The sequence below is a fragment of the Diceros bicornis genome, chromosome 18 (genome assembly GCF_020826845.1).
Source record: "Diceros bicornis minor isolate mBicDic1 chromosome 18, mDicBic1.mat.cur, whole genome shotgun sequence".
NCBI classification, from domain to species: Eukaryota; Metazoa; Chordata; class Mammalia; order Perissodactyla; family Rhinocerotidae; genus Diceros; species Diceros bicornis.
Window position 1 is genome coordinate 8,959,203 of NC_080757.1, and position 25,438 is coordinate 8,984,640.

The 25,438-nt window shown below is 43.6% G+C and overlaps 1 protein-coding gene across 2 annotated transcripts in view; it reads right to left on the reverse strand.

The window, feature by feature from the left end:
- Positions 1–14,008: 14,008 nt before the first annotated feature.
- The window catches only part of USP43 (ubiquitin specific peptidase 43), a 59,110-nt gene continuing 47,680 nt past the window's right edge, over positions 14,009–25,438 (reverse strand). For both annotated transcript variants that reach the window (XM_058559714.1, XM_058559713.1), the window contains exon 15: positions 14,009–16,442. In XM_058559714.1, the coding sequence (XP_058415697.1) occupies positions 15,355–16,442 (1,088 nt within the window). In that variant the 3' untranslated portion in view covers positions 14,009–15,354. The remainder of the gene's footprint in view (positions 16,443–25,438) is intronic.

Below are 25,438 nucleotides of genomic sequence, written 5' to 3' on the forward strand. Positions count from 1 at the left end.
GAAGAGAAGAGCTCTCTCAATTTTAAGAGAAAATTAAGTACTTTCTAGGTCCTCCTAACTGTAAGAGAACTTTCGCCGCAAATGACTTGTTTCCCAGCTGAACCAGAGCCTTTGTTTTACACGGTTTCTAAATCTTCCCTGAGGATTTACAAAGCTCTCCAAGATGAGAAAGTAATAGACATAATAAAAACAGACATTGATTGAGCATTTCCATGGCCTAGGCACTGTGGTGGATATTTCAAATGCGTATAATCCTCATAAGAACTCAGTGAGGTAGGCTCTATGGTTAACGTCATTTTACAGATGAGGAATTTGCTCAGCTGATGCATCTGGTAAATAATGGATCTGGTCATTGACTCCAGAAAGTCCGACTCCAGAACCACTTTCCAATACAGTCAAAGAATTGTCAGAGCTAGAGTTGCAGGAATCTTTCTGCATTTTGCATATAATCAAAATAAGACCGGGCCAGCCCGGTGGCTTAGCGGTTAAGTGTGCGCGCTCCACTACTGGCGGCCAGGGTTCAGATCCCGGGCACGCACTGATGCACTGCTTCTCTGGCCATGCTGAGGCCGTGTCCCACATACAGCAACTAGAAGGATGTGCAACTATGACATACAACTATCTACTGGGGCTTTGGGGAAAAAAAGGAGGAGGATTGGCAATAGATGTTAGCTCAGAGCCGGTCTTCCTCAGCAAAAAGAGGAGGAGTAGCACGGATGTTAGCTCAGGACTGATCTTCATCACAAAAAAAATAAAAATAAAAATAAGACCCAGGGAGAGGAGGTGACTTGCTCAGTCACTGCTGCCAGTGCATACTGGGACTAAACCACAGACCTGCCACGTCTTTGGGTGACTCTTTCCTGAGTGGTTTCTTACTACCCTCAGTGCCATCTCTAAGCCCTGTCACTTTTTCTCACATCCTGAGCCTCTTCCCTTTACCTAAAATAAGCCTTACTCTGAGATTCCTTTATCTTTAGAAGAATCCCAGTCATGCTTAACTGGTTTTACAAAAGCTTCCTCAGGAGGCAGCTTACCCTGTTTCAGCTGCAGCTGAGGGTCTGAGACCTTCCTCCAGGCTGGGGTTGGCTTCTCTTTGAGGTGTTATGCTCATTGTCCTCAGCTCCTGAAAGGAAAATGAAGATACGGGGTCACCTTTGCGAGGTTGTTGTGGAGAACATCTGTCGTAGGATCCGGTGGTCTGATGGAACAGCCAACGGGAGAATGGGACAGTCACACCCAAGCCGATGTACGCCATTCCGCAAAGCTTATCATTGATATCCAGCTTGAGTGGTTCACTAATGGCAAAAATTAGAGAAAATTATAAGGCTAATAACACATTTCAATTGTCATCACATAAGGAAAGGCAGGCCACATCCCTAAGAAGCTCTCTTTACATTCCACCACTAACTACTCTTTTTCTCCATTAAAAAATATCTTCCAATATGCAAATTCCTTCACATCAGAACATAAATCGGTATAACAAGAAGTTTTTCTCCTACAAGATGTCAGATAATGAATCATATTCAGGCCATATATATATATATATATATATACATATATATATATTTTTTTTTTTTAGGGCATCATTGCTTTTAATAGTAAAAACTTAGAAACAATCTAAATGCCCTTAGTTAAGTTGTGACACATTTATGTTACAAAGTTACAAGCAGCATTCGAAAAGAACAGAGCAGATCCATAGTTAGAGATCTGGAATAAGCTCCAAAAACCTAAGTCAAAAAAAGAAAGCAAATGTAACAGCACAAACTTGCAGCTAGTAGATAAAATAAGTCCTGGAGATAGAATGCACAACATAGTGATTATAGTCAACAAGACTGTACTATAAATTTCAAAGTTGCTAAGAGACTAGGTCTTCACTCTTCCCACCACAAAGAAAGAAATAATAATTATGTGACATGATAGAAGTGATAGAGGTGTTAGCTATGATGTAATCATATTGCAATATATAAATGTATCAAATCAACATGTTGTACACCTTAAACTTGCACACAGTTATATGTCAACTATATCTCAATAAATTTAAAAATATTAAAAAATAAATTTAATATTTAATATTTCAAAATATTAAAAAATAAATAAGTGAACTTCAAAAAAAAAGAAAGTAGTGGGGTCAGCCCAGTGGCATAGTGGTTAAGTTCACGTACTCCACTTCAGTGGCCCGGGGTTCACAGGTTTGCAACCCAGGCTCGGATCTGTGCACTGTTTATCAAGCCATGTTGTGGCAGCCTCCCACATATAAAGTGGAGGAAGATGGGCAGGGATGTTAGCCCAGGGCCGATCTTCCTCAACAAAAAGAGGAGGATCAGCAACACATGTTAGCTCAGGGCTAGTCTTCCCTACCAAAAAAAAAAGTAGCAAGATAATAACTACAAGATGGTCACATATAATTTAAAAAACAATTACAAAAGAAGACAGAAGGTTTCTACGACAGAGTGGTAAGTGAATTGTTCACTGAAAGTGGTTCTTCCAGCCTGGAAACAGCCTCGTAGCCCTTCCCCATCTGGAAGCCAGACCAAGGTTGCATTGACTGTTCACTGAAAGTAAATGGAAAGCAAAGAGCCACAAATTAAAATGACGAAACTCAAAGATGACCACACCAATCAGGGAGAATAAAGAAAGCAAGAAGCACAGGAACGGTCCCCATGGCTGGACTCGCACTTTGCCGCCCTGTCTCGATGTTCGCCTGTTGGGGCTGGACTTTGCTGAGATAATTTAAAATATTTACATTCAATGTATTATTATGCTTTTCTCTATGTTTAGATCACTGCTGTTTCAATAATCCTGATTTAATATATATTTTAAATTTCCAACTGAACTTTATCTGTATTTAAGACAATATAAATCAGGAGATGCATTGCTCTTCGTTTTTCCTGTCCTCTTCATCTTTCGTGACACCTGTTAGAATTCTATGGTCATGTGGTTCGACCGTCGTCTCCGGAGAGAGCAGATTCTGGCTCTCCTACAACCGGGTGGGCAACTTTGGTCAAGTCATTAGGTTGAAACACACGAAACTGCCGTTTGATAGGTCAAAAATGGTCGAATGTGATCCAAACCAAGTATTCAAACCGTCCCAAATGGAGATCACGATATCCTTTACATCACAGGAATGTTTAAAGAATAGATGAGTTAATTTATGGAAAGCCCGTACGGCAGTCCTGACACGTGGTGGTAAATGTTAGTTGGTGGTAGTGGTCATGGTAGTGATGTAATGGTAATGTATTTTCTGAGGCCTTTCAGAGAAGGGAAATAACCACATGGCTAGATCCACCATTTATCAACCTATACACAGGGCAGCTGGCAGCTAAAGAAAGCAACAGATCCATGGGAATTTTTGAAACACTTCTACTCACCCTCTAAAAGACATGTGTCCTGGAATCCAACCCAACTTAGTAATTCTTCTTTTTGGGAATGAGCTAAGAGAGGGTGAAAAAAAGGGGTCCTCTCTCTCCCTACTACAGGTCATATAATTCTATGCACCTGGAACCAGAACATAGAGGAGGACTGAAGGCCTATTCCCTGACCCTGCAGACTTCCAATCTCTGGTGCATATATGGGTACGGTACAAAAAAAAGACATCTGCATAACAGCAGGCTTGCTAGCCTTGCTGGAGGCACCGAGCAAACCAGAAGGTCCCCCAAAAAGTGGCACCAGCTGACTTATAGGTGGGTGATCTATTCTGACATTCTGTGAAACTCTATGTGTAAACCAGGGAAGGTTATTGAAAGCTCTGTGGGGTATTATCTTAACAATCCTTTCTAAATGAAGAGTGCTTTATCCTTTGCAACGTGTGATAGTTATTTATTCAGTGTTACTCGAGCACGTTGTTAAGGAATTTAATTCTCACATCAAGATGGGTATTACCGTCGCTTCATCTGTGGAAAATCTGACTCAGAGCAAGGCAGTAGCTGGCCCGAGGTCACACACTGAGGAAGTGGCAGAGCAGAGTTTGAGGCCATGTTTGGCTGGTTCCAAAGCACACACTCGTAACCACCTTGTCAACGCTAACTCTCTGGCTTTCAGATATGTTTTCCTAAATAATCCTCTGAGGTAACAAGCGACAGTATCCTAATTCCAGTATTGTGTTGGCAAACTGGCTCTCCAGGAGAAAAAAAAAAGCCCTGTTTTGTAGCGTTTGCTGATTTCTATGCTGTAAATAATTCCAGCATGGCCGATTTCAACATACCAATGACTGGTGAAATTCCTGAATATTTAACATCGGGCTCTCAGAAGCTGGTGCGAGCCCACCACAGCACACACTGCAGAGTTCCCATTACACTGATGAACAAACCAAGGCCTAAAGACATCAGTTTATTTGCCATAAGGCCACATAATTAATAGCTAACCCTAGATTCGAACTTGAAACTTCTAGAAAAAGGCCACTGATGGCTTCCACTACCCCATTTGTAGTCACCATCCTAGGTAAAGAAAAAAGAAAGCATCACTCCCAAAGACATAGTTCAGAAGACCTTCCTAAAAAGAGAAATGTTCTTATAATTTGACTTTTTTTTCAACATTTTGACACTAATCAGGGCTCTTCATCCACTGAATGGACTAATTGGAGGGTCCTAGATAAATGAGCAAAGGAAAGAGAAAAATGGGAAAAGGAAAAGATAGGATGGGAGAATAAGCAGAAATGTTAACATAGGTCGTAACTAAATGGAATAAGAGAATAATATTTCCAGTGGCTACAATCGTGGACATTTGCTGTTCTATCTGCCCAGTTTCCCGTCTTCTTGAAAGAGCAGCTGTGTCTTCCTTCTGGGGAATGGACTTTCATTTTCAGTCCACGTAGTTTGGGTGGAGCTGACTACTCCCTGGCTCCAAAGATGGACTTGTGACCTAGGACTGATAAATGGTTGTGTGACACAGCCCCAGCCATAGCAATGCTCCAGGCATGTGTGTGTCAATCAATTCAAATAAAGCCAGTGAGGGAATTCTGAGACTTGGCCAGAATTATTGGGAAAGAGGCTACACTGGTGAGCATATACGTCTAGAACTCTTTTGCTACCATGGAGGAAGAGCCTGCTTGAACGTGAAGCCACCAAAAAAGAAAGCAGAGCCAAGATAGAGAGAAAAGCTGAATCCTGGTACCATCATTTGAGACTCTAGATTCAGCCATGCGTGGAGTCAATACCACCTCTCAACTTTTCAATTATGTGAGCCACTAAATTCATTCTTGGTCCCTAAACTGGCTTGAGTTGAGTGTCCATGACGTGCATGTAAAAGGATTCTTATTAATGCAGCTTCTTCAGGGAGTCAGGTTCTTGTACCTTCATCTTGAAATGATAGAATTTTAGTTACAGAGGGGCCTTTACAAACACCTAGACCAGCTCCAGACCAGCCATCACACCACCACTCACACCAAGAGCACCATTCACATTGTATTCAAATAGTTTATGTTGACTATGTTGTGAATAGTTCCCCCTGGCTGTGACTTGTGAACCAGAGGACCTGCCAACCACCTACTCAGGGGAGAACTTACCTGAAAGAAACTAGGATTCAGGTTAACGTCAAAATTATTTCATGAGCACTACTCAATATTTTTTACAGAATTGTCAATTGACTTGTCTGAATGTAAGTTCAGAACATGTCCTGGGTAGGAGACACTTGGGTTCAGCCATGTACAAGAATAAATACAGCCCGTAAGCGGGCTGAACAGTGAACAGATGACATTATAGAATCTCTAAAAATGGGGTAGATAAACTTTGGTCCATTTTTCCTAAGATAGTGGAATAGAAGATTTTTAAACCTTTGGAATCAATTAATTATATGTTAACAAAGGTGTATAACCAGCTTCCTATGAATGCATTTCATTAGCCCTCTAAGGATCTACCCTATGTTGCCCTAAGATACCCTATATCAACAAGGCCCAAACCAGCTTGTTCTAAGAACTGGAAGGACTTTTGGTTCTCAGAGCATGACTGACTTGAATCCTCTACTGGCAGTTCACAGAGTCCTGGTCATAGTGATAACTAATGTTTGCTAATTAGCTCATTTAATACTCTTAGTAACCCTGTGAATCAGCTCCTATGATTATCCCCACTTCACAGGTGAGGAAACTGAGGCACAGAGGAGGTTAAATAACTGTCCAAACTCAAACAGCTAGACAGTGGCAGAGTAGGCTTTGAACCCAGGCAGCCTGGCTCCAGAGTCTGGCCTCTTAACAGCTGTGCAATGCAATAACTAAAGACTCAGGGCTGGAGAGGAGTTGACAGAGGACCTGGTCCAATGTCAATCTACAGATGAGGAAAAGGAAGCCTAGACAGATGAAGTGACTTCACTAAAGTCATTCAGCTGCTTAATGACAGCTTCTACCCAGGTTCTTGCTTCCTAGTTCAAGGTGCTTCCCTATGACAAGAGGAATTAGAGGGTGCCATTACCTCAAGTGTGAGCCTACCCAAAGTCCAGGCCAACCAGGACCTCAGGAATCCTTCCCTTCAGGCCCGAGGACAGATAGAAGTGTCTGTGCACACAACCCCAGATTGAGCCACCCCAACATGCCCGGAGAAACTCAGCTCCGTGCAGCTCCACCTGGGTCTCCCTCATGTGGCTGCTCAGACCGCGTCCACTATATACACAGAATTATTTCTCAGGTCCAGTCCTTCAATCCTCCCAAATTCTTGTGTTCTCCAAGCAAGGAGTAGAACAGAAGTGTCCTGATCTGAGGAATATAATTACCCTTGATTTCCATTCTCCATCCTGTGAAGTGGCAGAGCTTCTGTCTTGGTCCTTAACCACACCATGTATATCTGTGTCCAATCCTGATGTCTTCCTTTACAGGAAATGTGTGGATACAGAAACCTTCAGGGACAACAGCCCCAGGTTCTATTGTGGTGTCATCATGATGTCACACCAAGTTTTGCTAACTGAAGATGATTTTGAGGGTATCTGGAAACCATAAGGGCCATGTAGATGAAAAATTAATCTATGGCACAGTACAATATACCCATAGGTAAGGAGGACATTATAGAATTTAGCTATAGAAAAACAAAAATGGATCATTCTCGGAGACTATTGGTAACTCTCTCTTGCCCAGGTTTAAAACTGGCAGGTAAGAATTAGTGCTGTTCACACCCAGCATTTCTCTGACCACTTTGGTGAGTTTCTTTTGTGGGATTAATTTACCATAGGCTGGTGTCAACCTAAAGAGAGCCTCTTCCTCACAACACAGAGATTCAGCTTTGGAAGTGAATGTGAGCAACCTGTTTCCACCTTGAATGCAGTAATTACACACAGCTTCTTAACTTACTCAGAGTAGGGCTCTCATTAGAGATTCTCTTCATACGTTGTCCATTCTGGTACAAATTTGGGGGAGAAATGTTTGAAGGACCGATAAAGCTTGCAGGAACCGATCAATAAATGCCTCGAACCCATATAAATGCCTCAAAATTTGTCCAATTTACGTTGATGGTAGCTTCCAAAAGAGAGTGCTATGTCTGTTTCCCTCTGAAACTTTCCATACTTGTCAGAAAACAAGAAAACAAAGTTTGAGAAAGAGAGAAATTTTCCTAAAAGCAGAGACATTAAATTAAGATTCACTCTGGAAAGGTTAAATTTAAAATTACATCTGGCTTGAAGCCCTGGATGCAGCTCTACAGGGCGAGCATGGAGATGCTGGCAATGCTTCCCGCACCACGTGGGGAGAACTGCTCTCTGAAGGACAGGTTTGGACAGAGCTGGGCTTCAGCAAACACTAGAACCGGGGACTCTCCTGGGACACTCTCCCTGTCTCCCACCTCATTCTCTCCCACTGAAGACCAGCTTTTCCACAGGGGGGATCACAGTCACACACACTTTCAGAGCCTCACATTTCCACCACTAGAGAGAAACTTGGAATCACTATTTCTGGCCCCCAGGACCAAACAACACACTTCTGAATAACCTATGGGTCAAAGAAGAAATCAAAAGGGAAGTCAGAAGGTATTTTGAACTGAATGAAAATTAAAACACAATAAATCAAAATTTGTGGAATGTCCCTAAAGCAGTACTTGGTGGCAGATTTACAACATTAAATGTCTATATTAGAAAAGAAGAAAGGTCTCAAATCAATGACTTCAGTGTCCATTTTAAGAAATTAGAAAAAGGGCAAATTAGATTCAAATTAAGCAGGAGAAAGGAAATAATAAAGATAAGAACAAAACCCAATGAGATACAAATGAGAAAAACAGTAAACAAAATCAAAAAAACCAAAAACTCTTTCTTGAGAAGATCAATAAAGTTAATAAACTTCTAGCCAGAGTGACCATGGAAAAAAGAGTGAAGACACAAATTATTAATATCAGGAATGAGAGCAGTAACATCACTACAGATTAAACAGATATCCAAACAACAATATTGGGACTTCATTCCAGTAAATTGAACATCTTAGATGAAATGTGCCACTTACTTGAAAGATACACACAACCAAAGCTCACTCAAGAAGAATTAGATAATCTGAATAGTTTATACCCTTTAAAGAAATTGAATTTATAGTTAAAAACCTTCCCACAAATAAAACTCCAAGCCCAGAGGGATTCACTTTTAAGATAGAAATAATACCAAACATTTAAGACAGAGATAATACCAATTCTACACAAATTCTTCCAGAAAATTGAAGAGTAGGGAATATTTCTCAACTTATTCTATGAAGCTAGCATATCCCTGATACCAACAATAGATAAAGACATTGCAAGGAGAGAAATAGATCAATAACTCCCATGAACACAGATGCAAAAATAAAATTTTAGCAAATCAAATACAATATAAAAAAGGATAGTATACCATGACCAAGTGGGGTTTATTCCAGGAATGCAAGGTTGGTTCAATATTCAAAAATCAATAAATGTAATTCACTATGCTAACAGGCTAAAAAAGATAAATCAGGATCATCTCAATACATGCAGAAAAAATATTTGACAAAATCCAACATCTCTTGCTAAAACCCTCAGTAAACGAGGAATAGAAGGGAACTTCTAATTAAAATATCTGCAAAAACCCTACAACTACTATTATATTTAAAAGTGAAGCACTGAGTTCTTTCCCCCTATGATCAGAAAAAAAGGCAAGGATATCTTTCTCACTAGTATTCAATATTATACTAGAGGTTCTGTGCAATATGGCCAATGCATATAACCAGTACAATATGACAAGCAAAATTATAAAGGCATACAGATTGGAAGGAAGAAGTAAAACTGTCTTTATTCATGCATGACATAATCTTTGGTTTAGAAAGTCCTCCAGTATCTACACAAAACCTACCAGAAAAAACATTAGTGAATTTAAGCAAGGTCACAAGATACAGTGTCAATAGACAAAAGAATCTATTGTATTTCTATATACCAGCAATAAAATTTCAGAAATTATAAAATTTTTATATCTACTTACAATAGCACCAAAAAAAAAAATTTAGGGATAAGTTTGACAAAAAATGTGCAAGACCTGTATACTGAAAACTGGAAAACAGTACCTAGAGACAGAAAAAAAACTAAAGACGTAAATATGTGGAGATATATACCATGTCCGTGAATTGGAAGTCCACAGATTGTTAAAATGCTGGTTCTCCCCAGTTGATCTATAGGTTCAACGTAGTCCCAAGTAAAATCTCAGGAACTTTTTGGTTGAAATTGACAAGTTAATTTTAAATTTTATGAGGAAATGCGAAGGACCAAAACAACTTTGAAAAAGCACAATAAAATTGCACGACTTATACTACCTTTCATAAAGTTCAATAATCAAGCAGTGTAGTACTGATGTAAAAGTAGATAAATAGGTCAGTGTGACAGTCTTAAAATAGACTCACTATATATGGTTAATTGATTCAATAACGAAAAGATTTTTATCACCATATATAAAAATTAACTCACAATGGCTCATAGATCTAAAATTATAAAACTTTTAGAAGAAAACATAGGAGAAAAATCATTGGCCTTGGGCTAGGCAAATATTTCTTAGATATAACACCAAATACACAATCCATAAAAGCAAAATATTGATAAATTGGTCTTCAAAATTAAAAACGTTGCTCTTCAAAAGACAATGTTAAGAGAATAAAAAGACAAGTCACAGTCTTGGAGGATATATTCCAAAAATATATATGAAAGGACTTGTATCTAGAATATACAAAGAACTCTCAAAACTCAAGTTTGGTGAGAAACAAATTCACAGATTCCAGAGGTTACTGGATTACACTGCCAGTTGAATTGGCAATCTGCCAAGTCTCTTATAGTAAAGTTAAGTAATTGCTTGGTAATGAGTGGGATCTGACCATTGGAATGGGGATATCTGGGAGGATTCAAAAGACTTGGACTCTACTGAATCTCTCGACTCCTCTGAAATTAACCCCATTGGGCCTCTTGTCGATTAAATCATGGATGCCTTTTGGGGAAGGGCTGGATTGTTCCCCTCATGCCCCACCTTTGATTGTTGCTCTCCTAGGAACCAAAGTCAGAATTCAACACAGCCTTTAGAATGAAATGCAGGGGCAGGGCATGGTGAGGGATATCGAGAAGCATTAGAAATTCCTTAACATGGGGAAAATTTTTTTCAGGGGAGAAATATTCTGAGTATTCAGCCAAGACAGATGAAATATAATTTGGGATATGGCTCAATTTATTGATATGGATACATTTACAAATGAATCCAGTTTGAAAATCAGCCTGTGTGGTCCTCAGAGCTTGCTGGTCCAGCTAATACAACCCAGATCTAAACGTGGTTGTAAAGAAATGAAGTTAGGGGGGCCGGCCCGGTGGCATAGCAGTTAAGCGCGTGCGCTCCGCTGCGGCCGCCCAAGGGTTCGCAGTTTCGGATCCCGGGTGCGCACCGACGCACCGCTTGTTAAAGCCATGCTGTGGCGGCGTCCTATAAAAGCAGAGGAAGATGGGTACGGATGTTAGCCCCGGGCCAGTCTTCCTTGGCAAAAAAAAAACGGGAGGATTGGCATCGGATGTTAGCTCAGGGCTGATCTTCCTCCCAAAAAAACAAAATAAATAAATAGGAAATGAAATTAAAAGACACTGATAAAAGGGGAGGCATCCACACTTCAGGAGACAGGAAGATGGTGTGGCTCTTTCCTATGTGTCCTGCCCATTGACCACTTCCACATCCCCCAACAGAGCCCGGATCTTTCTATCTTATCATGAGTAACAGATCAGTGAAGTAAGCAAGCAACAAGATCTTTAATGGCTATGTTTGAGTTAAACAGGAATGCTCCTGGATAGGGCCGCTGTTCAAATAAAGACCTTGATCTTGGTGGCAATGGGAGAAGCCCAAAGAGGCCAAGCCCAGGTAATGGTAATCAACTCTCAGAGGTAAAGTGGACGGTCACATCATCAGATCTCTAGGGATGAAAATGCTGGCTATGGCTTGGGCTCTCCAGTAACCAAACAGGAAAGCTAGCCAGGTCTTAATTACTCTGTATAACCAAAAGTTCTCCAGCTGTGGAGAACTGGAAGCCTGACTTGCATTAAGGAGCCTTAACTTTTTACCCAGTTCCCTGACCTGAGTCAGTTCACAAATCCAGACCCCCTTAAAGGATAGGATGACTGAGTCCCACTGTGGAGAATTCTGCTCTGATACCACATCTGCTGCACAAGCCTCCCTCCCAGCCATTCCCAAAAGCAACTGCAGCCGTTTGCCTGCTGACACTAATCCCCAGGAACTCACACCGCTGGCCTTTGTCAGTCTGTGTGGGGACGTACAGGACCTGGTGATAAATGCAATTCTAACTTCAGTTTGCATTTTGGCAGGCCCGGTGGAAACTCAGCCCTTTCTGAGGATATTTCAACATTCTGAGTGTTTAATGGACTGTTTGGCCTCAGCAAGTAGCAGAAGGCTCCTTGGTTCCCCGTGGCCAAGTCTCATGTGACCCTGCTGGTTCATTTCACAATACTTACACTACCTGACATTACCCTAGTTATGTTAACTAGCTCTCTGTCTCTTTGTCTCTTTCAACTAGAGTATAAGTTATTTGAAAGCAGGAACCACGTCTATCTTATACACTGGCACATTCCCAGAGCCTGAAATAGTGTCTGTTATGTAGTTTATAGAGTAAATGATGGTGGGATCAGTCAGATGTCACTGGAGCAGTCCTCCCAATAAATAAAGTTAATCAAAAGCAATGCTGCATCCCTGGAAGAATCAGAAAGCAGGCCACAAAGACTTAACGCCTGATGGGTCCTGATTCCTATCACCTCTCCACCCAGCTCCCCAGTCTGACGGGTGCAAAGGTTAGCAGGACTTGGAGAATGCCTGCGTCTATCAAAGACTTAATGAAGTAGTGAGTCCAACTACAGGGGCTTTTTCGGATGTAGTCTCCTTGCTGGAATAAACAAACATAGCTCCTGGCACTGGGGATAAGCTATTGATCTGGCAAATGCATCTTTCTCCATTCTGATGAACAGAGAATACCAGAAGCAATTCGGTTTCAACTGACAGCGTTAGTGGTATACCTTCAGGGGACAGCTGTGCTATTTCTAGTGATTCAGAGCATGAATCCCAGAGCCAGGATTACCTAGGTTCACCTCCTGGCTCTGCTACTTGCCAGCTATGTGACCTTAGGCAAATGACTTAACCTCTCTGTGCCTCGGTTTCCTCATCTGTAAAACAGAGACAAAGGTATCTACCTCATAGGATTATTATGAACAAAATAAGTTAATATTGTAAAGTGCTTAGATGAGTGTCTTGCACGTGCAGTAAGTGCTATAGAAATATTAGTTAGCTGTAACTATTAAATGTTATCTTTGCAGCTCCAAGATGGTATCAAGTCAGCAGGTGCCTGATTACCTCACCCTCCTTCAGGAGATGATGCTGGTACCAGGTCACCACAGGTGATATCCTGCTGGTCTGATCTGGAAAGCAGGATGTAGCTAGCACATACCTCTCCTTCTGTCCCCAGAGCTGTAATTATGTAACTCCTATAGATTATCATCTCCTCTCCTCTTGTCATCCTATCTTTCTCCTCTGACCCTGTGGGCTCTCGGAGCTCCTGCCACCACCAGCATGGCCTCCCAGCCCGAGAGTCTGGACTTGCAAACCTTTCCTTCCACTAGTGGAAAAGAGCAGGAGTGGAGGATAAAGGAAAAGGGGCCACACACCTGGAGTCAGGGGTGGGCCATCACCATCAGACCAGTAACCACGCCTCAGGAGCAGGGCAGGCCCAAGCAGAGTACTTGGGCTTCCAGAGGAAGGGGAGGCCCTTTCTGCCAAATTGAGCCAGCTCCATCACTGGCTATGTTCCTCTCTGGCTCAGTGGCTTTCAACCTTCCTCTGACTCCAACTTACAAATTTCCAGGGGATCTTTGTGAGTGGAAAAGCATCCAAGGGTTTCTGCCACGCTTCCTCCTCAGGCATCACTTGGGCAGACGCCGGCAGCCTGCACTCGGATGCACGGCCAAGGTTGGAACCACACCCCCAATCTGGGCAGAAACTAATGCAACCCTGTCCCGTGCTATTCTCACAGCCTTGCCTTCCAGGTCCCACTAGAGGGGGACCAGCCTCAGGGAAGGAGGTACCAAGGGGCCTCAGGCATCCTTGTTGAATGAAGACCTGGGATGGCAGATATATTCACCAGGGTCCACATGTAATTGCCTCTTTCTAAACCTCCACGTTCGAGCCTGGGGTAAATGCTCCGGTTTGTGGTACTTCACGGAAAACACTGCTAACAATCGAGACCCGCCATGACAGCCAAAGGTATTCCCGAGGTTGAGGCCTTAGAAGGGAGAAGCAAGGGGGTGCATGTCTGCGTGACAACCCAATCTCTTAGAGGACAAAGGAAGTGAGGCTGAGCTTAGGAAGCACACGGGAACTAAATATGACAAATGAGCAACAACAGAGGAAAAACCACCAAGACCCCTATAACTCAAGAGGACATGCACAGCCCTGTCTTCCACACCGCCTGGGAGCACAGCAGCTAGGACTTGAAGAGAGCCTGGGCGTCTTTTGAAATGCAAACACGCAGGTCTACTGTATACCTATCGCCCTCTGGGGTCCGGGGGCTGGGTCCTCCTGCTTTCTCTTTCTATCATCTCAGCTCTGTCTTCAAACTGTTGCTCCAAAGTAAGTAGCCTTTCTCACTTTTCCAAAGAAGAGCCTCTCTCTTCTTAAAAAAAAAAAAAAAGCCCATTCTTCCTTCCTAAGGAAAAAAAAAAGTAGCAGAGACATACCAATGAGTCATGCAGGATGTGAGGAAAACTTATTTTGGAGTCAGGTGTCTTCAACAAATGGTTCCCATCAGAAAGCAAGTATTTCCAGAAAATGTGCTGTTTAAGTACAGACTCACCAGTAACCACAACTGTCGAGCCCCAGGCCTGGGGACAGGCTTAGCATCTTCTCAGAAAGAAGTGACAGGATATTTGTTAGAACATGAAGAGCTTGGAAGAGTGTGAGGCTCCAGGAAACAGGACAGTCAACTAATGGTCCATTGAGACAGGCTCTGTCTCTCGGGTCCTCCCTCCAGAAAGAGACCTGAGGAGACTTCTCTTTCTTCAGAAAACAGCACGTCATTTTAATTAAAAGGACTTTAAAATTTCAGAAACAACTCAACTAACTACTTTCTGATATCAACAGCAAGGAGCCAAGTTTATGCAGCAGGATCAAAATAAGATTGTTGGCCAAACTTGAATAATTCAGACAGCCATTTGCACATTTCACTGACGAGCTTTTATTAAAATTGTACATAGATCTCATACTCAAATTTTTTAAAAAAGAACTTTTTTTCCTAGTATCAAAATAGTTATCTTCTTTAAATACCTTGAAAAACTTTAATACAATTATTTTGTTATATATTAAGTATTTTCCTAAAATCTCAATCATGTCTCTCCCATCGCTCTCTCCTAGAATCCTGCCTTACTGTCACTTCCACTTTTTTTTGGCATCTTTATGCTTTATCCCAGAGAAGCATTACAAGGAAAAGAAGATTTTCTTAAGTCCACTAATTAAAAAAAAAAAAAAAGATATAAAAAGGAGAAGCCAACGACAATATTTGATTTGATACTGAAGATTCTTACGAACTAGGCTTCCCTGCAGAGTTATGCTCTAAGTTTTGCCACATCCAAATCACTCTTCAGCACAGGTACTCAGGCCCTGGAATTATTTATTTAAACAAAACATCAGTTCTTGCCCTGAAATGGTAACACTGACCCAACAGCACCCTCTCGTGGCCAGAAGTATAAAAGCATCCAACAATACAGGATATCTGGACAGTAGGTATCGGAAGTCTAGAAGCAGAGACCAAAAAACATTTATTTTCAGGGCTCACGAGACAACTGGCTTCCCAAAAGCCCACTCTCAGCACAGGCTGCCTACAGCTGCTCACTGCAATGTCGTGAGAATGCCAGCGTCACAGGAGACTGGAATACAGCATCATAAGCTGGACTCAGGTAATGTCTTCTTCCGACCTAAGGAGAGAGTGTGGTATTTCACCTTTTGCAAGGTGCCGAAAGAAGTCTGCTCCCCAGGAACACTCCTTTGCGACATGCCAAGGGCACTGCCCCTCGGAGGCCTGCCAGCCTTGCGAGGGAGACGGAGAGAGCTGGGCGCGGACCGGACGTCCCTCTCCGGGTGGCTGGCGGGGCCCCTGGCCAGGCTCCCTGGAATCCCGAGGGGAGGAGACAAGCCCTGGGCCTGCCCATCCATGGCCGGGCTCAGCCTGCCACTCCCCAGGGAGCCTGAGGACGCCTGGGGGGCCACCTCTGCCCTGTCATTCTTCCTGTTCTCCTTCTTCCAAAACACAGACCTCAGAAGGGTGAGGGTCCCTTGGGGGACTCTGTCTGTCTCGGAGTCTCTTCCCTCTGCATTAGCCCTCATCTTGGCAAAGGTACTTTGGCGACCATCTGCACTGTTTCTAGATAATGCCGTGGCACTTGGAGCCTCCTTGGGGGAGGGTGCTCTGCTACTGCCCCCCGCCTGGCCACTGCCCTTGCAGTTCGTGGTCCTCTGGCCCTCCGGCCGGGCACGTTTCTCATTCTCCATCGAGGGCATCACTGTGAGGGGCAGGTTGAACTGTTTTGGAAGCCTGATGTCCTGGCTTGCATTTTCCTTGAGTTTCCTCGCTGTGTTTAGACCATCTGAGTTTCCAGGGACCGCACCATGGCTGGGGTGGCCCGAGGGGCAGGGCACTCCGGCCAGTACCCTCTCACTGGCTCGCCCACTATCTTCACCCTTAGCAGAGAGGGTGGCATCTGACCTTGGCACTGCTGACTTCTCGTCGCCACCAGCAGCGCCTGTCAACAGCTGCACGATGGACTGGCTCGTGGAGCGAGGTCTCCGTCTGGACTCCAAGTACTCCACCAACTCGACAGATGCACCGACTGGTTTCTCCCTGGGTCCAAAGGACCACCGGAGGGGCATGGTCTTGAAGGCGCCCTGCTTGGCTCTGGAAGGGGTGGGTGCCTTCATGCTGATGCTGCGGCCTCGTACGCCCTGTACCAAAGGCCTGGACTCCAACCCTCCTGAAAGAGACACCAAGAGCGTCAGTGCCCAAATATCCCTCCAGCTGCAGTAAAAGTCACTGCGACGCCAGTCATCTAACAACACTGACTGAGCACCCCCGATGAGTCAGGGACTGCACGGGGCAGTGGAGACACAGGGAGCAAGACACACATGGCTCCCACCCTCAGGAACATCCGCGTTCACACCCACGTCCCACAGACTCCGTTTACGTATTTGAAACGACAGGGCAAGCCAGGGTCAAAGAAGGCAGCTCCATGCCCAGGCGGCACAGACTCCTGATAAAGCCCAGTCTCTGAGGCATCTGGCCCTAAGATTTAACACCATTTTCATTCATCTTTAAATGTTTCCGTGAAACAGAATGCTCAGCCACAGTCCCTGCTTTTCCAGGTCAAATTAGGTGCTTGTACCTTTCAAATGCAAGAATCTCAGATATCCTACCCTGGGCTAAAAAAAAAATGAATTGTGTTTCATTTTATCAGAGCTGCCATATATGCCTTCACTGTGTGTTTTGCAACATCTGTATATAGTGGCAAAGACGTTTTTGATAAATACTGTTAAATGAGAAAGAGTCTAGAAAAACATAGTGTAATCCAACTTGGAAAAATATATACACATATATGCATATGTATGTGTATGATGCATGCATGTGAAAACCCACAAACAAGTATGGAGAAATAAACAGTAAGATGGCAAGGTGTAGAGGGGGCCGTGGGGGTGCTGTGTATGACTGACTTTCTTCCTAATTCTTTCCCAAATTTCGATGTTTCTAAAGGGAACATACATATAAGTAAGGTTGTGTATTTTTTCTTAAGAAACATTCGTCAGTTATAAAAACAATTCCATTTACAATAGCATAAAAAAGAATAAAATACTTAGGAATTAACCAAGGAGGTGAAAGACTTGTACAATGAAAACTACAGAACATTGCTGAGAGAAATTAAAGACATAAATAAATGGAAATATATCCCATATTCATGGATAGGAAGACTTAATGTTATTAAAATGTCAATATTACCCAAAGCCATCTACAGATTCAATGCAATCCCTATTAAAATCCCAATGAGGATTTTTGCAAAAATAGAAAAACCTATCGTAAAATGCATTTGGAATTTCAAGGGACCCTGAATAGCCAGTCACAAAATGACAAATAGTTATGATTCCACTTTATGAGGTACTTAGAGCAGTCAAAATCAGAGAGATAGAAAGTGTGAAAGCAGTCGCCAGCAGCTGCGGGGAGGGGGGATAGGGTGATATTGTTTAACAGGCATACAGTTTCAGATTTACAAGATGAAAAGAGTTGTAGGAATGGATGGTGGTGATGGCTGACAATAATGTGAATGTATTTAAAACCACTGAACTGTACACTAAAAAATGGTTAAGATGGTCAACTTTGTTATGGGTATTTTAACACAATAAAAAGAAAGGAAACACTCAGTCATCTGTCATTGTACCATCAAGATGCCTTGATTGACAAGATGCCTGCATTCGCTGAAGAAACCTTCAACTGAAACACGCAACCCACGTGGTACAAGGATAGTCGCACACATTTAGAGTCGCATGCACCCACGACGCAAGCCTCTCACCCACAGCTGACCGCTCTCATCACGGAAGATGGGAGCAACTCCAAAAATGAGCAATGACCGCGGCCACAAAAAGCCCCTTACGAAGCACAGCCAACGGGGACGTGCTGTACGCAGGGGGACGCTCGGGGCAGAGGCGAGGACTCGGGGCAGCTACGGAACGGGGTACAGGGTCACGGCGCACGCTGGCGGGGGAAACACAGCACACACCAGCCAGGCTCCCAGGAAGAAACAACTAGAAGACAGAGGAGTAGAACGCCCATTAACAGAAGGAGTCTGACAGCATCTCAGAGGTTCCTTGAGAACATCACTTTCAGGTTTTTCACCGATAATTCTTAGTATTCTTTCTTTAAACCATTTCTTTAGATTAGCCAGCAATAGACACAATTCCACCCAAAATATTTCATAATTTCAGTTTCGACCGACCTCGTTCTCCACCATTAAATTTCCACACCTCAGAGGAGAAAAACATCCTGGGGTCTGAGGCCTGTGTGAAGTTTCTCCTCTTCCGCAGCCCTGGGCAGGGCCGAAAGAGCAGCTTTGTGCGGAGAACAAAGCAGTGACTTTTGGCCTTTCAGAACGAGAGCACAGGCCTGTCGCCCTGGCAGGTGGCAAGGGGGCTTGGCAGTGGCCCTGAAGCGCTGACAGGCAGTTCTCCCTGGTATGAAAGGGCCTGAGGCCTGGACCCCGTCACCCCACGGCTCCATTTCACGGGAACCACAGACGCCAACAAAACTCCTTTCTCCTCCTCCTCAAGACAGCGGTGAGGGCGCACCTCTGCTATCTTTATTTCATTTCATTCTATTTACCGGACTATAACAGGATCTGAGAGAGAGGGAGAGCTGTAGATAAATGGAGAAATAGACGCATAAGGACAGAAGAGAATGGGACAGCACCCACGCTGATGCGCTGCTGTTCACCACATATCTCGTTCTGGGGGCGGGGGGAGGGCAAGGCCCGCTGCTCCTCCTCCAGGGAGACTTCCTGGATGCCGGGAGCTAGAGGCAGAGCTGGTGTTCAGAGACACCTGAGCGATGGTTCCTCCCACTGTGGAATCTGTGGCCCTGCCCACGCCCAGTCTGGCTTGAGACCCAGGAAGGGCCTAGATTCTGAAGTCAGACTGAGGATATGAACAGTTAAGTTCTTCCGGAAGGTTATATGAGCCCCAGAGCACACAGAACGAGCTTCCCAGGTCCACAGGAGGCCGCCTCACACAGACGGCACCTGTGCAGCCAGTGGGCACGGCCCCCACCTGCAGCCCCACACACACGGGGGCTCTGGAGCAGCAGACGCTGCCCCGAGAAATGCCACATCTGCTCCGATGTGACTTTCTATCCTTGGCTAATGGCATCGGGCATCTATCTGACCTCACACTGTGCGCTGTGAGCTGGGGCGGTGGCCTCTCCTCGCCAGCCTTAGCCCACCTGCCACAGGACAAGGCTTTCCTAGTCCAGTGCTTTCGGTCTCTCCAAGGGTTCCCACCCACTTATACATTTGATAAATATTTAATGAGAGCCGACCGTGTGCCAAGGACAGCTCTCAGTGCTGGGGATACAGTTGTGTAAAAAACACACAGTGCCTGTCCCTTATGGGGTTTGACAAAAAACAAAAACCTAGGATATCATGGGACGTAGTAGTAGGAGCTGTGAGGAAGAATGAGGCAGCGTAAGAGGGGAATACAGGGTAGTCAGTGAGTGGTGAGCAAGGGCAGGTCTGAGAGAAGGGAGGGAGGAAGCCATGTGCAGATCTGGGGAGAACAGGCTCCAGGCAGAGGGAGGAGCTAGTACAAAGGCCCTGAGGCACAGGTGAGCTCAGGGAGTCAGGGAGGCAGGAAAGAGACCACCATGGCTGTAATCAAGGGAGAAAAGGGATCCCACTAGGGGCCTTCATCTTCTGAGCCCCAATCTGCATTTGGAGATATCTCTGTCTCTGATGGCAGAGTGCAACCTGGAGCAAGCCTGACCCCCAAACTTCTTTTTGGTCCCCTAGAAGGTAAGGAGAAGCTACACAGATGAGCTGAGTCTTGTCCACTTCTGAGACGAAGCCAGCAGGACGAGGCTGGCGAGGGGAGAGGCTGGCGAGGGGAGAGGCGGCCTCAGGAGCTGAGGCCGCCGCCCCTTCCATCCCTCCAAGAACCATCGCTGCTCAAGAGAGTGTGGAGGGGAGCCCCGACGGGCAGAAACAGAAAAATGACACACATAACGGGGTCTCGCAGTCAGAAGAAGAATAAACAGAACCACCAGAACAGGCTCCTAATGAAATAGCCACTGTAAGAAACAGACAACATAAAATAAAAGCTCTCAGGGAGATTCAGGCAGAGAACAGTGGACTGAAGAATGTGACTTTCAGGCTTTAAAATTCAGTAAATGAATCAAAGGCATGCAAAGTCGCTGTTGGGACTCAAATTAGTGGCCTAAAATTATCTTGAAATGCATGAGATTTGATAAATTTCACAAATATCATAATTGTGAACGCCACGTCTCATGACATGAGAACGACAAAGAGAAATCACAGGGACAGACTAGGAGGATGGATGCAGGCAAATAATAGGAATTTGAAAAGCAGGAGAGACAACAATTGAACAAACAAACAAGAAGAACATTCCCCTAAAGAGAAGCCTGCATCTGCAGAAGGAGAGGCCTCCCGAGGTCTAGGTAGGGCTGATGAACAAAAAACACAGAGTGCATATTCCGGTAGAATTTCTAAACTCCAAGGTCAAAGAATCTTAAAAGCTTCCAGCCAGAAAGAACAAGTGACTGTCACGTGAAAAAAAACAGGCTTCTCACCTGCCAGCCTGGGGCCTGGCAGACCGTGGGAAAACATCTGCAGACGCCTGAGAGGAAAGGATTGCAACCAAGAGGCCTCCGATCTGCCAAGCTGCCACTCACTTCCCAGGAAAAGAAAATATCCGTGGCTAAGCAGAGAGTTAGAGAACATGTCACACATACCTGAAAAGAACTCCGCCAAACACTCATGAATTGAGACCTCAAGACAGAGGGTGACGGAAAGAAGAAAGACAGTGGTGTTCAGTGGACCCTGCAATCCATGGACCATCCACCCACATGGGGGACAGATGGTCTCAGAATATGTACCATAAAGTTAAGTTAGTGTTTGGGACAGGAGAGGTACTGCAAGAGGAATCCTAATTACAGTCTGGAACAGAGTACAACCATCTCAGCAAAATTTAAGAGCTGGGGATCGGCGTGGGGGAGTTCCTAAAATGGACCAGAGGGAACACGTGAAAGCATTTCAAAGCTCTCATTTTGCGGGGAATGACATGGAAGCACCATATCAGTCTCATCTTACTGGGGGGAAGGAGAGAAGGCAGTGATGGAACAGAATGACTCCCAGAAAATAGGTGGCTTCTCATATCCATGTAGTAAAAGGAAAACGCGTCTGATCATAAATATTGGGAAGGATAAAGTAACAATTTTAGGAAAGGCAAAGAACAGCAGAACTTCCAAACGAACAAGGGAAAAAAGGGAACCAACAGCAACATGATCAAAGCAGCAAAAATAAGGAAAAAGAAAAAAAGAAACAAGTAATAGAAAATTTTTAAAATGAAATGAAATCAAGTTTTGTAGTTGTTACATTAAGTATGAATACACTGGACTCTCCCTCTATAAGACAGGCTCTGAATTTTTGACATTAAAAAAAAAAACCAGCAATATACTGTTTATGAGAAATCACTTAAAACTAACTCAAAAAGAAAGGTTTTTAAAGCAAAAGAGAAGGGTAAAATGATACCAGGCGAATGCAAACAAAAAGAAAGAAGACAGAGGTGGAATTATTAATCTTGAACAAGGTAGAATTTAAGATTAAAAGCATTAAGCAGGATAAAGAGCAACATCATAATGAGAAAAGGCACAATTTATAAAGAAGATCTAACAGTCATCAGCTTACAGATACCTATTAACAAAGCAGCTAACAATATAAAGCAAAACTTATTAAAGTTCTGGGAGTACTTGATTAAAAATACAGCCATACAGGAAAATACCTCATCCCTAGGCAGGCAGTCCCAGATAAGGTCAATTTAAAGACACAGGGGAAATGAATACAGCAATCCAGTTACCCAATTTAATAGTTATGATATGAAGCTCACATCCCTCCAATAGACAATATACATTATTTTATGTGTATACAGAACATCGACAAAATAATAATGTACTTACTTGATCACAAAAAGGGAATGATTTTTGAAAACCACATTCTTAGATCACAATCCACAAAATTAGAACAAAAGAATAAAAAGATCACCAAAAAATCTTAAATACTTGAAACTCCCACCTAACCTTTAGATCAAAGAGGAAATCAAAACTGAAATAACACACTATCCGGAAAGCCCTGAAAAAGAAGAAAACAAAACCTTTGAGGCCCAATAAGAGCCACAGAGGAAATCCATCATCAGAGCACACACACAATGAAGAGCTGAGGAAGCCCAAGTCCCAGGGCCCGTTACTGACAGGGGGCCTCTGAGAGGACCCCAGATACTCTTTCGCAAGTTCATGTTTTTATAAATTATAGAAGTAATCTGTTTTTATATCCTTTTTCTTGTAGAGCCTCTCCCAACACCCATCCCCAATTATATAAGCCGCAGTTCCCACAAAAGTTGGATCTGTTCATTTCAGCTTCGAACGCCTTCGTAATTACAATGTCCCATAACCAGAGCTACCAGAAGGATGAAGTGCCCAAGCTCACAGTGTTTCTCCACAGAGAACAAGTGACACTTGGGAGGGACAATTCTGTACTGAACGGGACCATCCCTGGGCTTTGCAGGACATTTAGCATCCCCGGCCCCACCCTGGGCACTACACGCCACTAGTCGTCTCCATTTGTTTTGACAGTAAAAAAGTCCCCCACATACCCATGGGGAGAGAAAGTGGTACGAAACACTACTGAAAACCTAGATGCTAGATGTTGATCTTGCCTAGATTTAGTAATAATGAGAAAATAAGGCTGGATTTTCACCCAGCTCAGAGTTTCTCAAACAGGTTTCAAAATCTATCACCATTTTATTCAAACTCCAAGAGGGAAAGCGCCCTTTGGAAGCAAGGCTCTTGAAGTGTCCGAATGAAATAAACTCGAATCTGAAATTTGTGTAAGAGCCTAAGAGCCAGGACTCCTTCAGCCAGAGGGAACGTGGTCTCCCTGCAGCCCTGCCTCTTTCCAGGAGGTGAGCTTGTGACTGGTGACTTCTGAGGCCCAGCTCTCTCCTTTGTGAAAGGGCTATCATTTCACCTCTTGCAGAGATAAGGATGACTAAGTGAGGTAAGCAAAATGCCTACAAGGGTCTGGAGGACACTTATTCTTCAACTTTACTTCTCGTCCCATCCTAGCCCGCTCTGTCTCTCTGGAGAGTTTTCTGGAGCTGTGCCTCCCCCGACTGAGAACCATGTTGAAAAGTTGGTCCATCTTTTGAAGACGCCTCCTTATGGGTGTGTGAAACACATTTCCCCTTGGGAGAACTGAGCAATGGCCTGAGGTCCTCTGCTGCTGGACAGAACTGGGATGGCTTTGTGAGCTTGTCAGAGATTCTCGCTGGTGGGGATGGACAAGCTTGGGAAAGAACACTTTTTACATTCACCAGACACGACCCTGAATGTGCAGTCATGAAAATGCGAGAGGATGAGAAATGCCCAGACAAGGTGAGTCAGGACACAATGCATTCAACAGTCTGTCTACACAGGAGCGTGTTCTAAGGAAATCAGACAAATGCGATATGTACCAAAAGGTACTCCTATCAGCATTCTGTCTTAATAGTGAAACATTGGGAAAATGCCAAACCTTGAGGAATAATTAACCAAACTGTGACATATACACCATTATAAACCAGAAGGTTGGATTCAATGATAATCTAAAACCACTTGCAGCTTTAAGATTCTATCATCATATTTATTCACTCACAAATATATAACAAGAGGCTGGTACTGTGTTGGCTGCTTCAATATAACAGTAACATAAATTATAAAGAAATAAGCCACTGATGAATAAACACATACATTATGCCCCAGCAATTCCTCTCCTAGGTACATACCCACCAGAAATGCAGACATATGTACAACAAGACGACATGAACAAGAATGTTCATAGCAGTGCTACTGCTAATAGCCCAAAGCGGAAACAACCCCAATATCTAACCCCAATAGAATAAATAAACTAAATGTAATCTATTCTTACAACGCGGGAGATTTTGATGAGGCAAACAGTGCAATCACCAAGATGGAGCTGCCACGGAAGGACACCACAGACGTTTCCCCGAGACAACCCATCACGTGCGCTCCACGGGGAAACTTGAGTGGATTTGTGCAGAATCCACAAATAACTCAAGAAAGCATAAATCCACCATAACTCAAGGTGCGTCTCCTGATGACCAAGCCAAACTTCTCCAGGTCAGACCAGCCTCTGCCATCAATTCAGCCCATTTGTGAACTCACGGAGAGGAGCTGGATCTTCCCGCTCCACCCATCGCCATCTCTTTCCCAAATCCCTGCTCTTGCTTGTATATTGACAACAGTCAACAGACAACAGCGTCTCTCTCTCTGATGTACATTTAAACTTTGTGCAGAGATCTTTATGTGTCTGAGTTGTTTTGGGTATTTCTTGACAAATGGAATAAAATGAAAGAAGCACTGCGACACACAACATATATAAATCTCACAAATGCAGTGTTGAGCAAAAGAAGCCAAGCAAAAAGGAATGCATACTGTAGCACTCCATTTATATAAAGTCCCAAAACAGGCAAAACTAATCTCTGGTGTTAGAGGTCAGAACAATACCTCCCCCTGGAAAGGAGGGAAACGGTAATGATTGAGAGGGATACAAAGGGGGTGGGAGGGTCCGGAACTTTCTATTTCTTAATCTGGATGATACTTACATGGGTATGTTCATTTTATGATAATTCATCAGATGCACACTTGTGATTAGTAACTTTACTATATATTGTATTTCAATGAAAAGTTTTTATTTAAAAAACTAAATCAGGCACCACTGAGGAATACAGAAACTAAAAGTAATTAGAATGTGTTGCTACTTTCTCATTGAAGGAACACACGAGCTCAAGACACACAGGCAAACACACACACAGACACACACTTCTTACTGAAGGACTCTGTTTCTGTGGTTATTATCTTGCTCTCCTACACTATCACTACTTTCCCCCTCTAGACTGGATCATCTGAATGCTAATATGCTCTAGGATTTTCCACTTGGCAAAGAAAAACAAAAACTGCTGTCAGCCCTCATTCCTCTGAGCTACTGTCCCTTTAGTCACAGTCCTGATGGAGCCTAGACCCACTGTCACTTCTGCAACCCCGTGTCTTCTTCACCTTCATCACCAACTTCTATTCTCTCCACCCAAGACAGATGCTCTTGGCAAGTCACTGGTGACTGCAGCCTGGTGGTCACTTACCCATCTT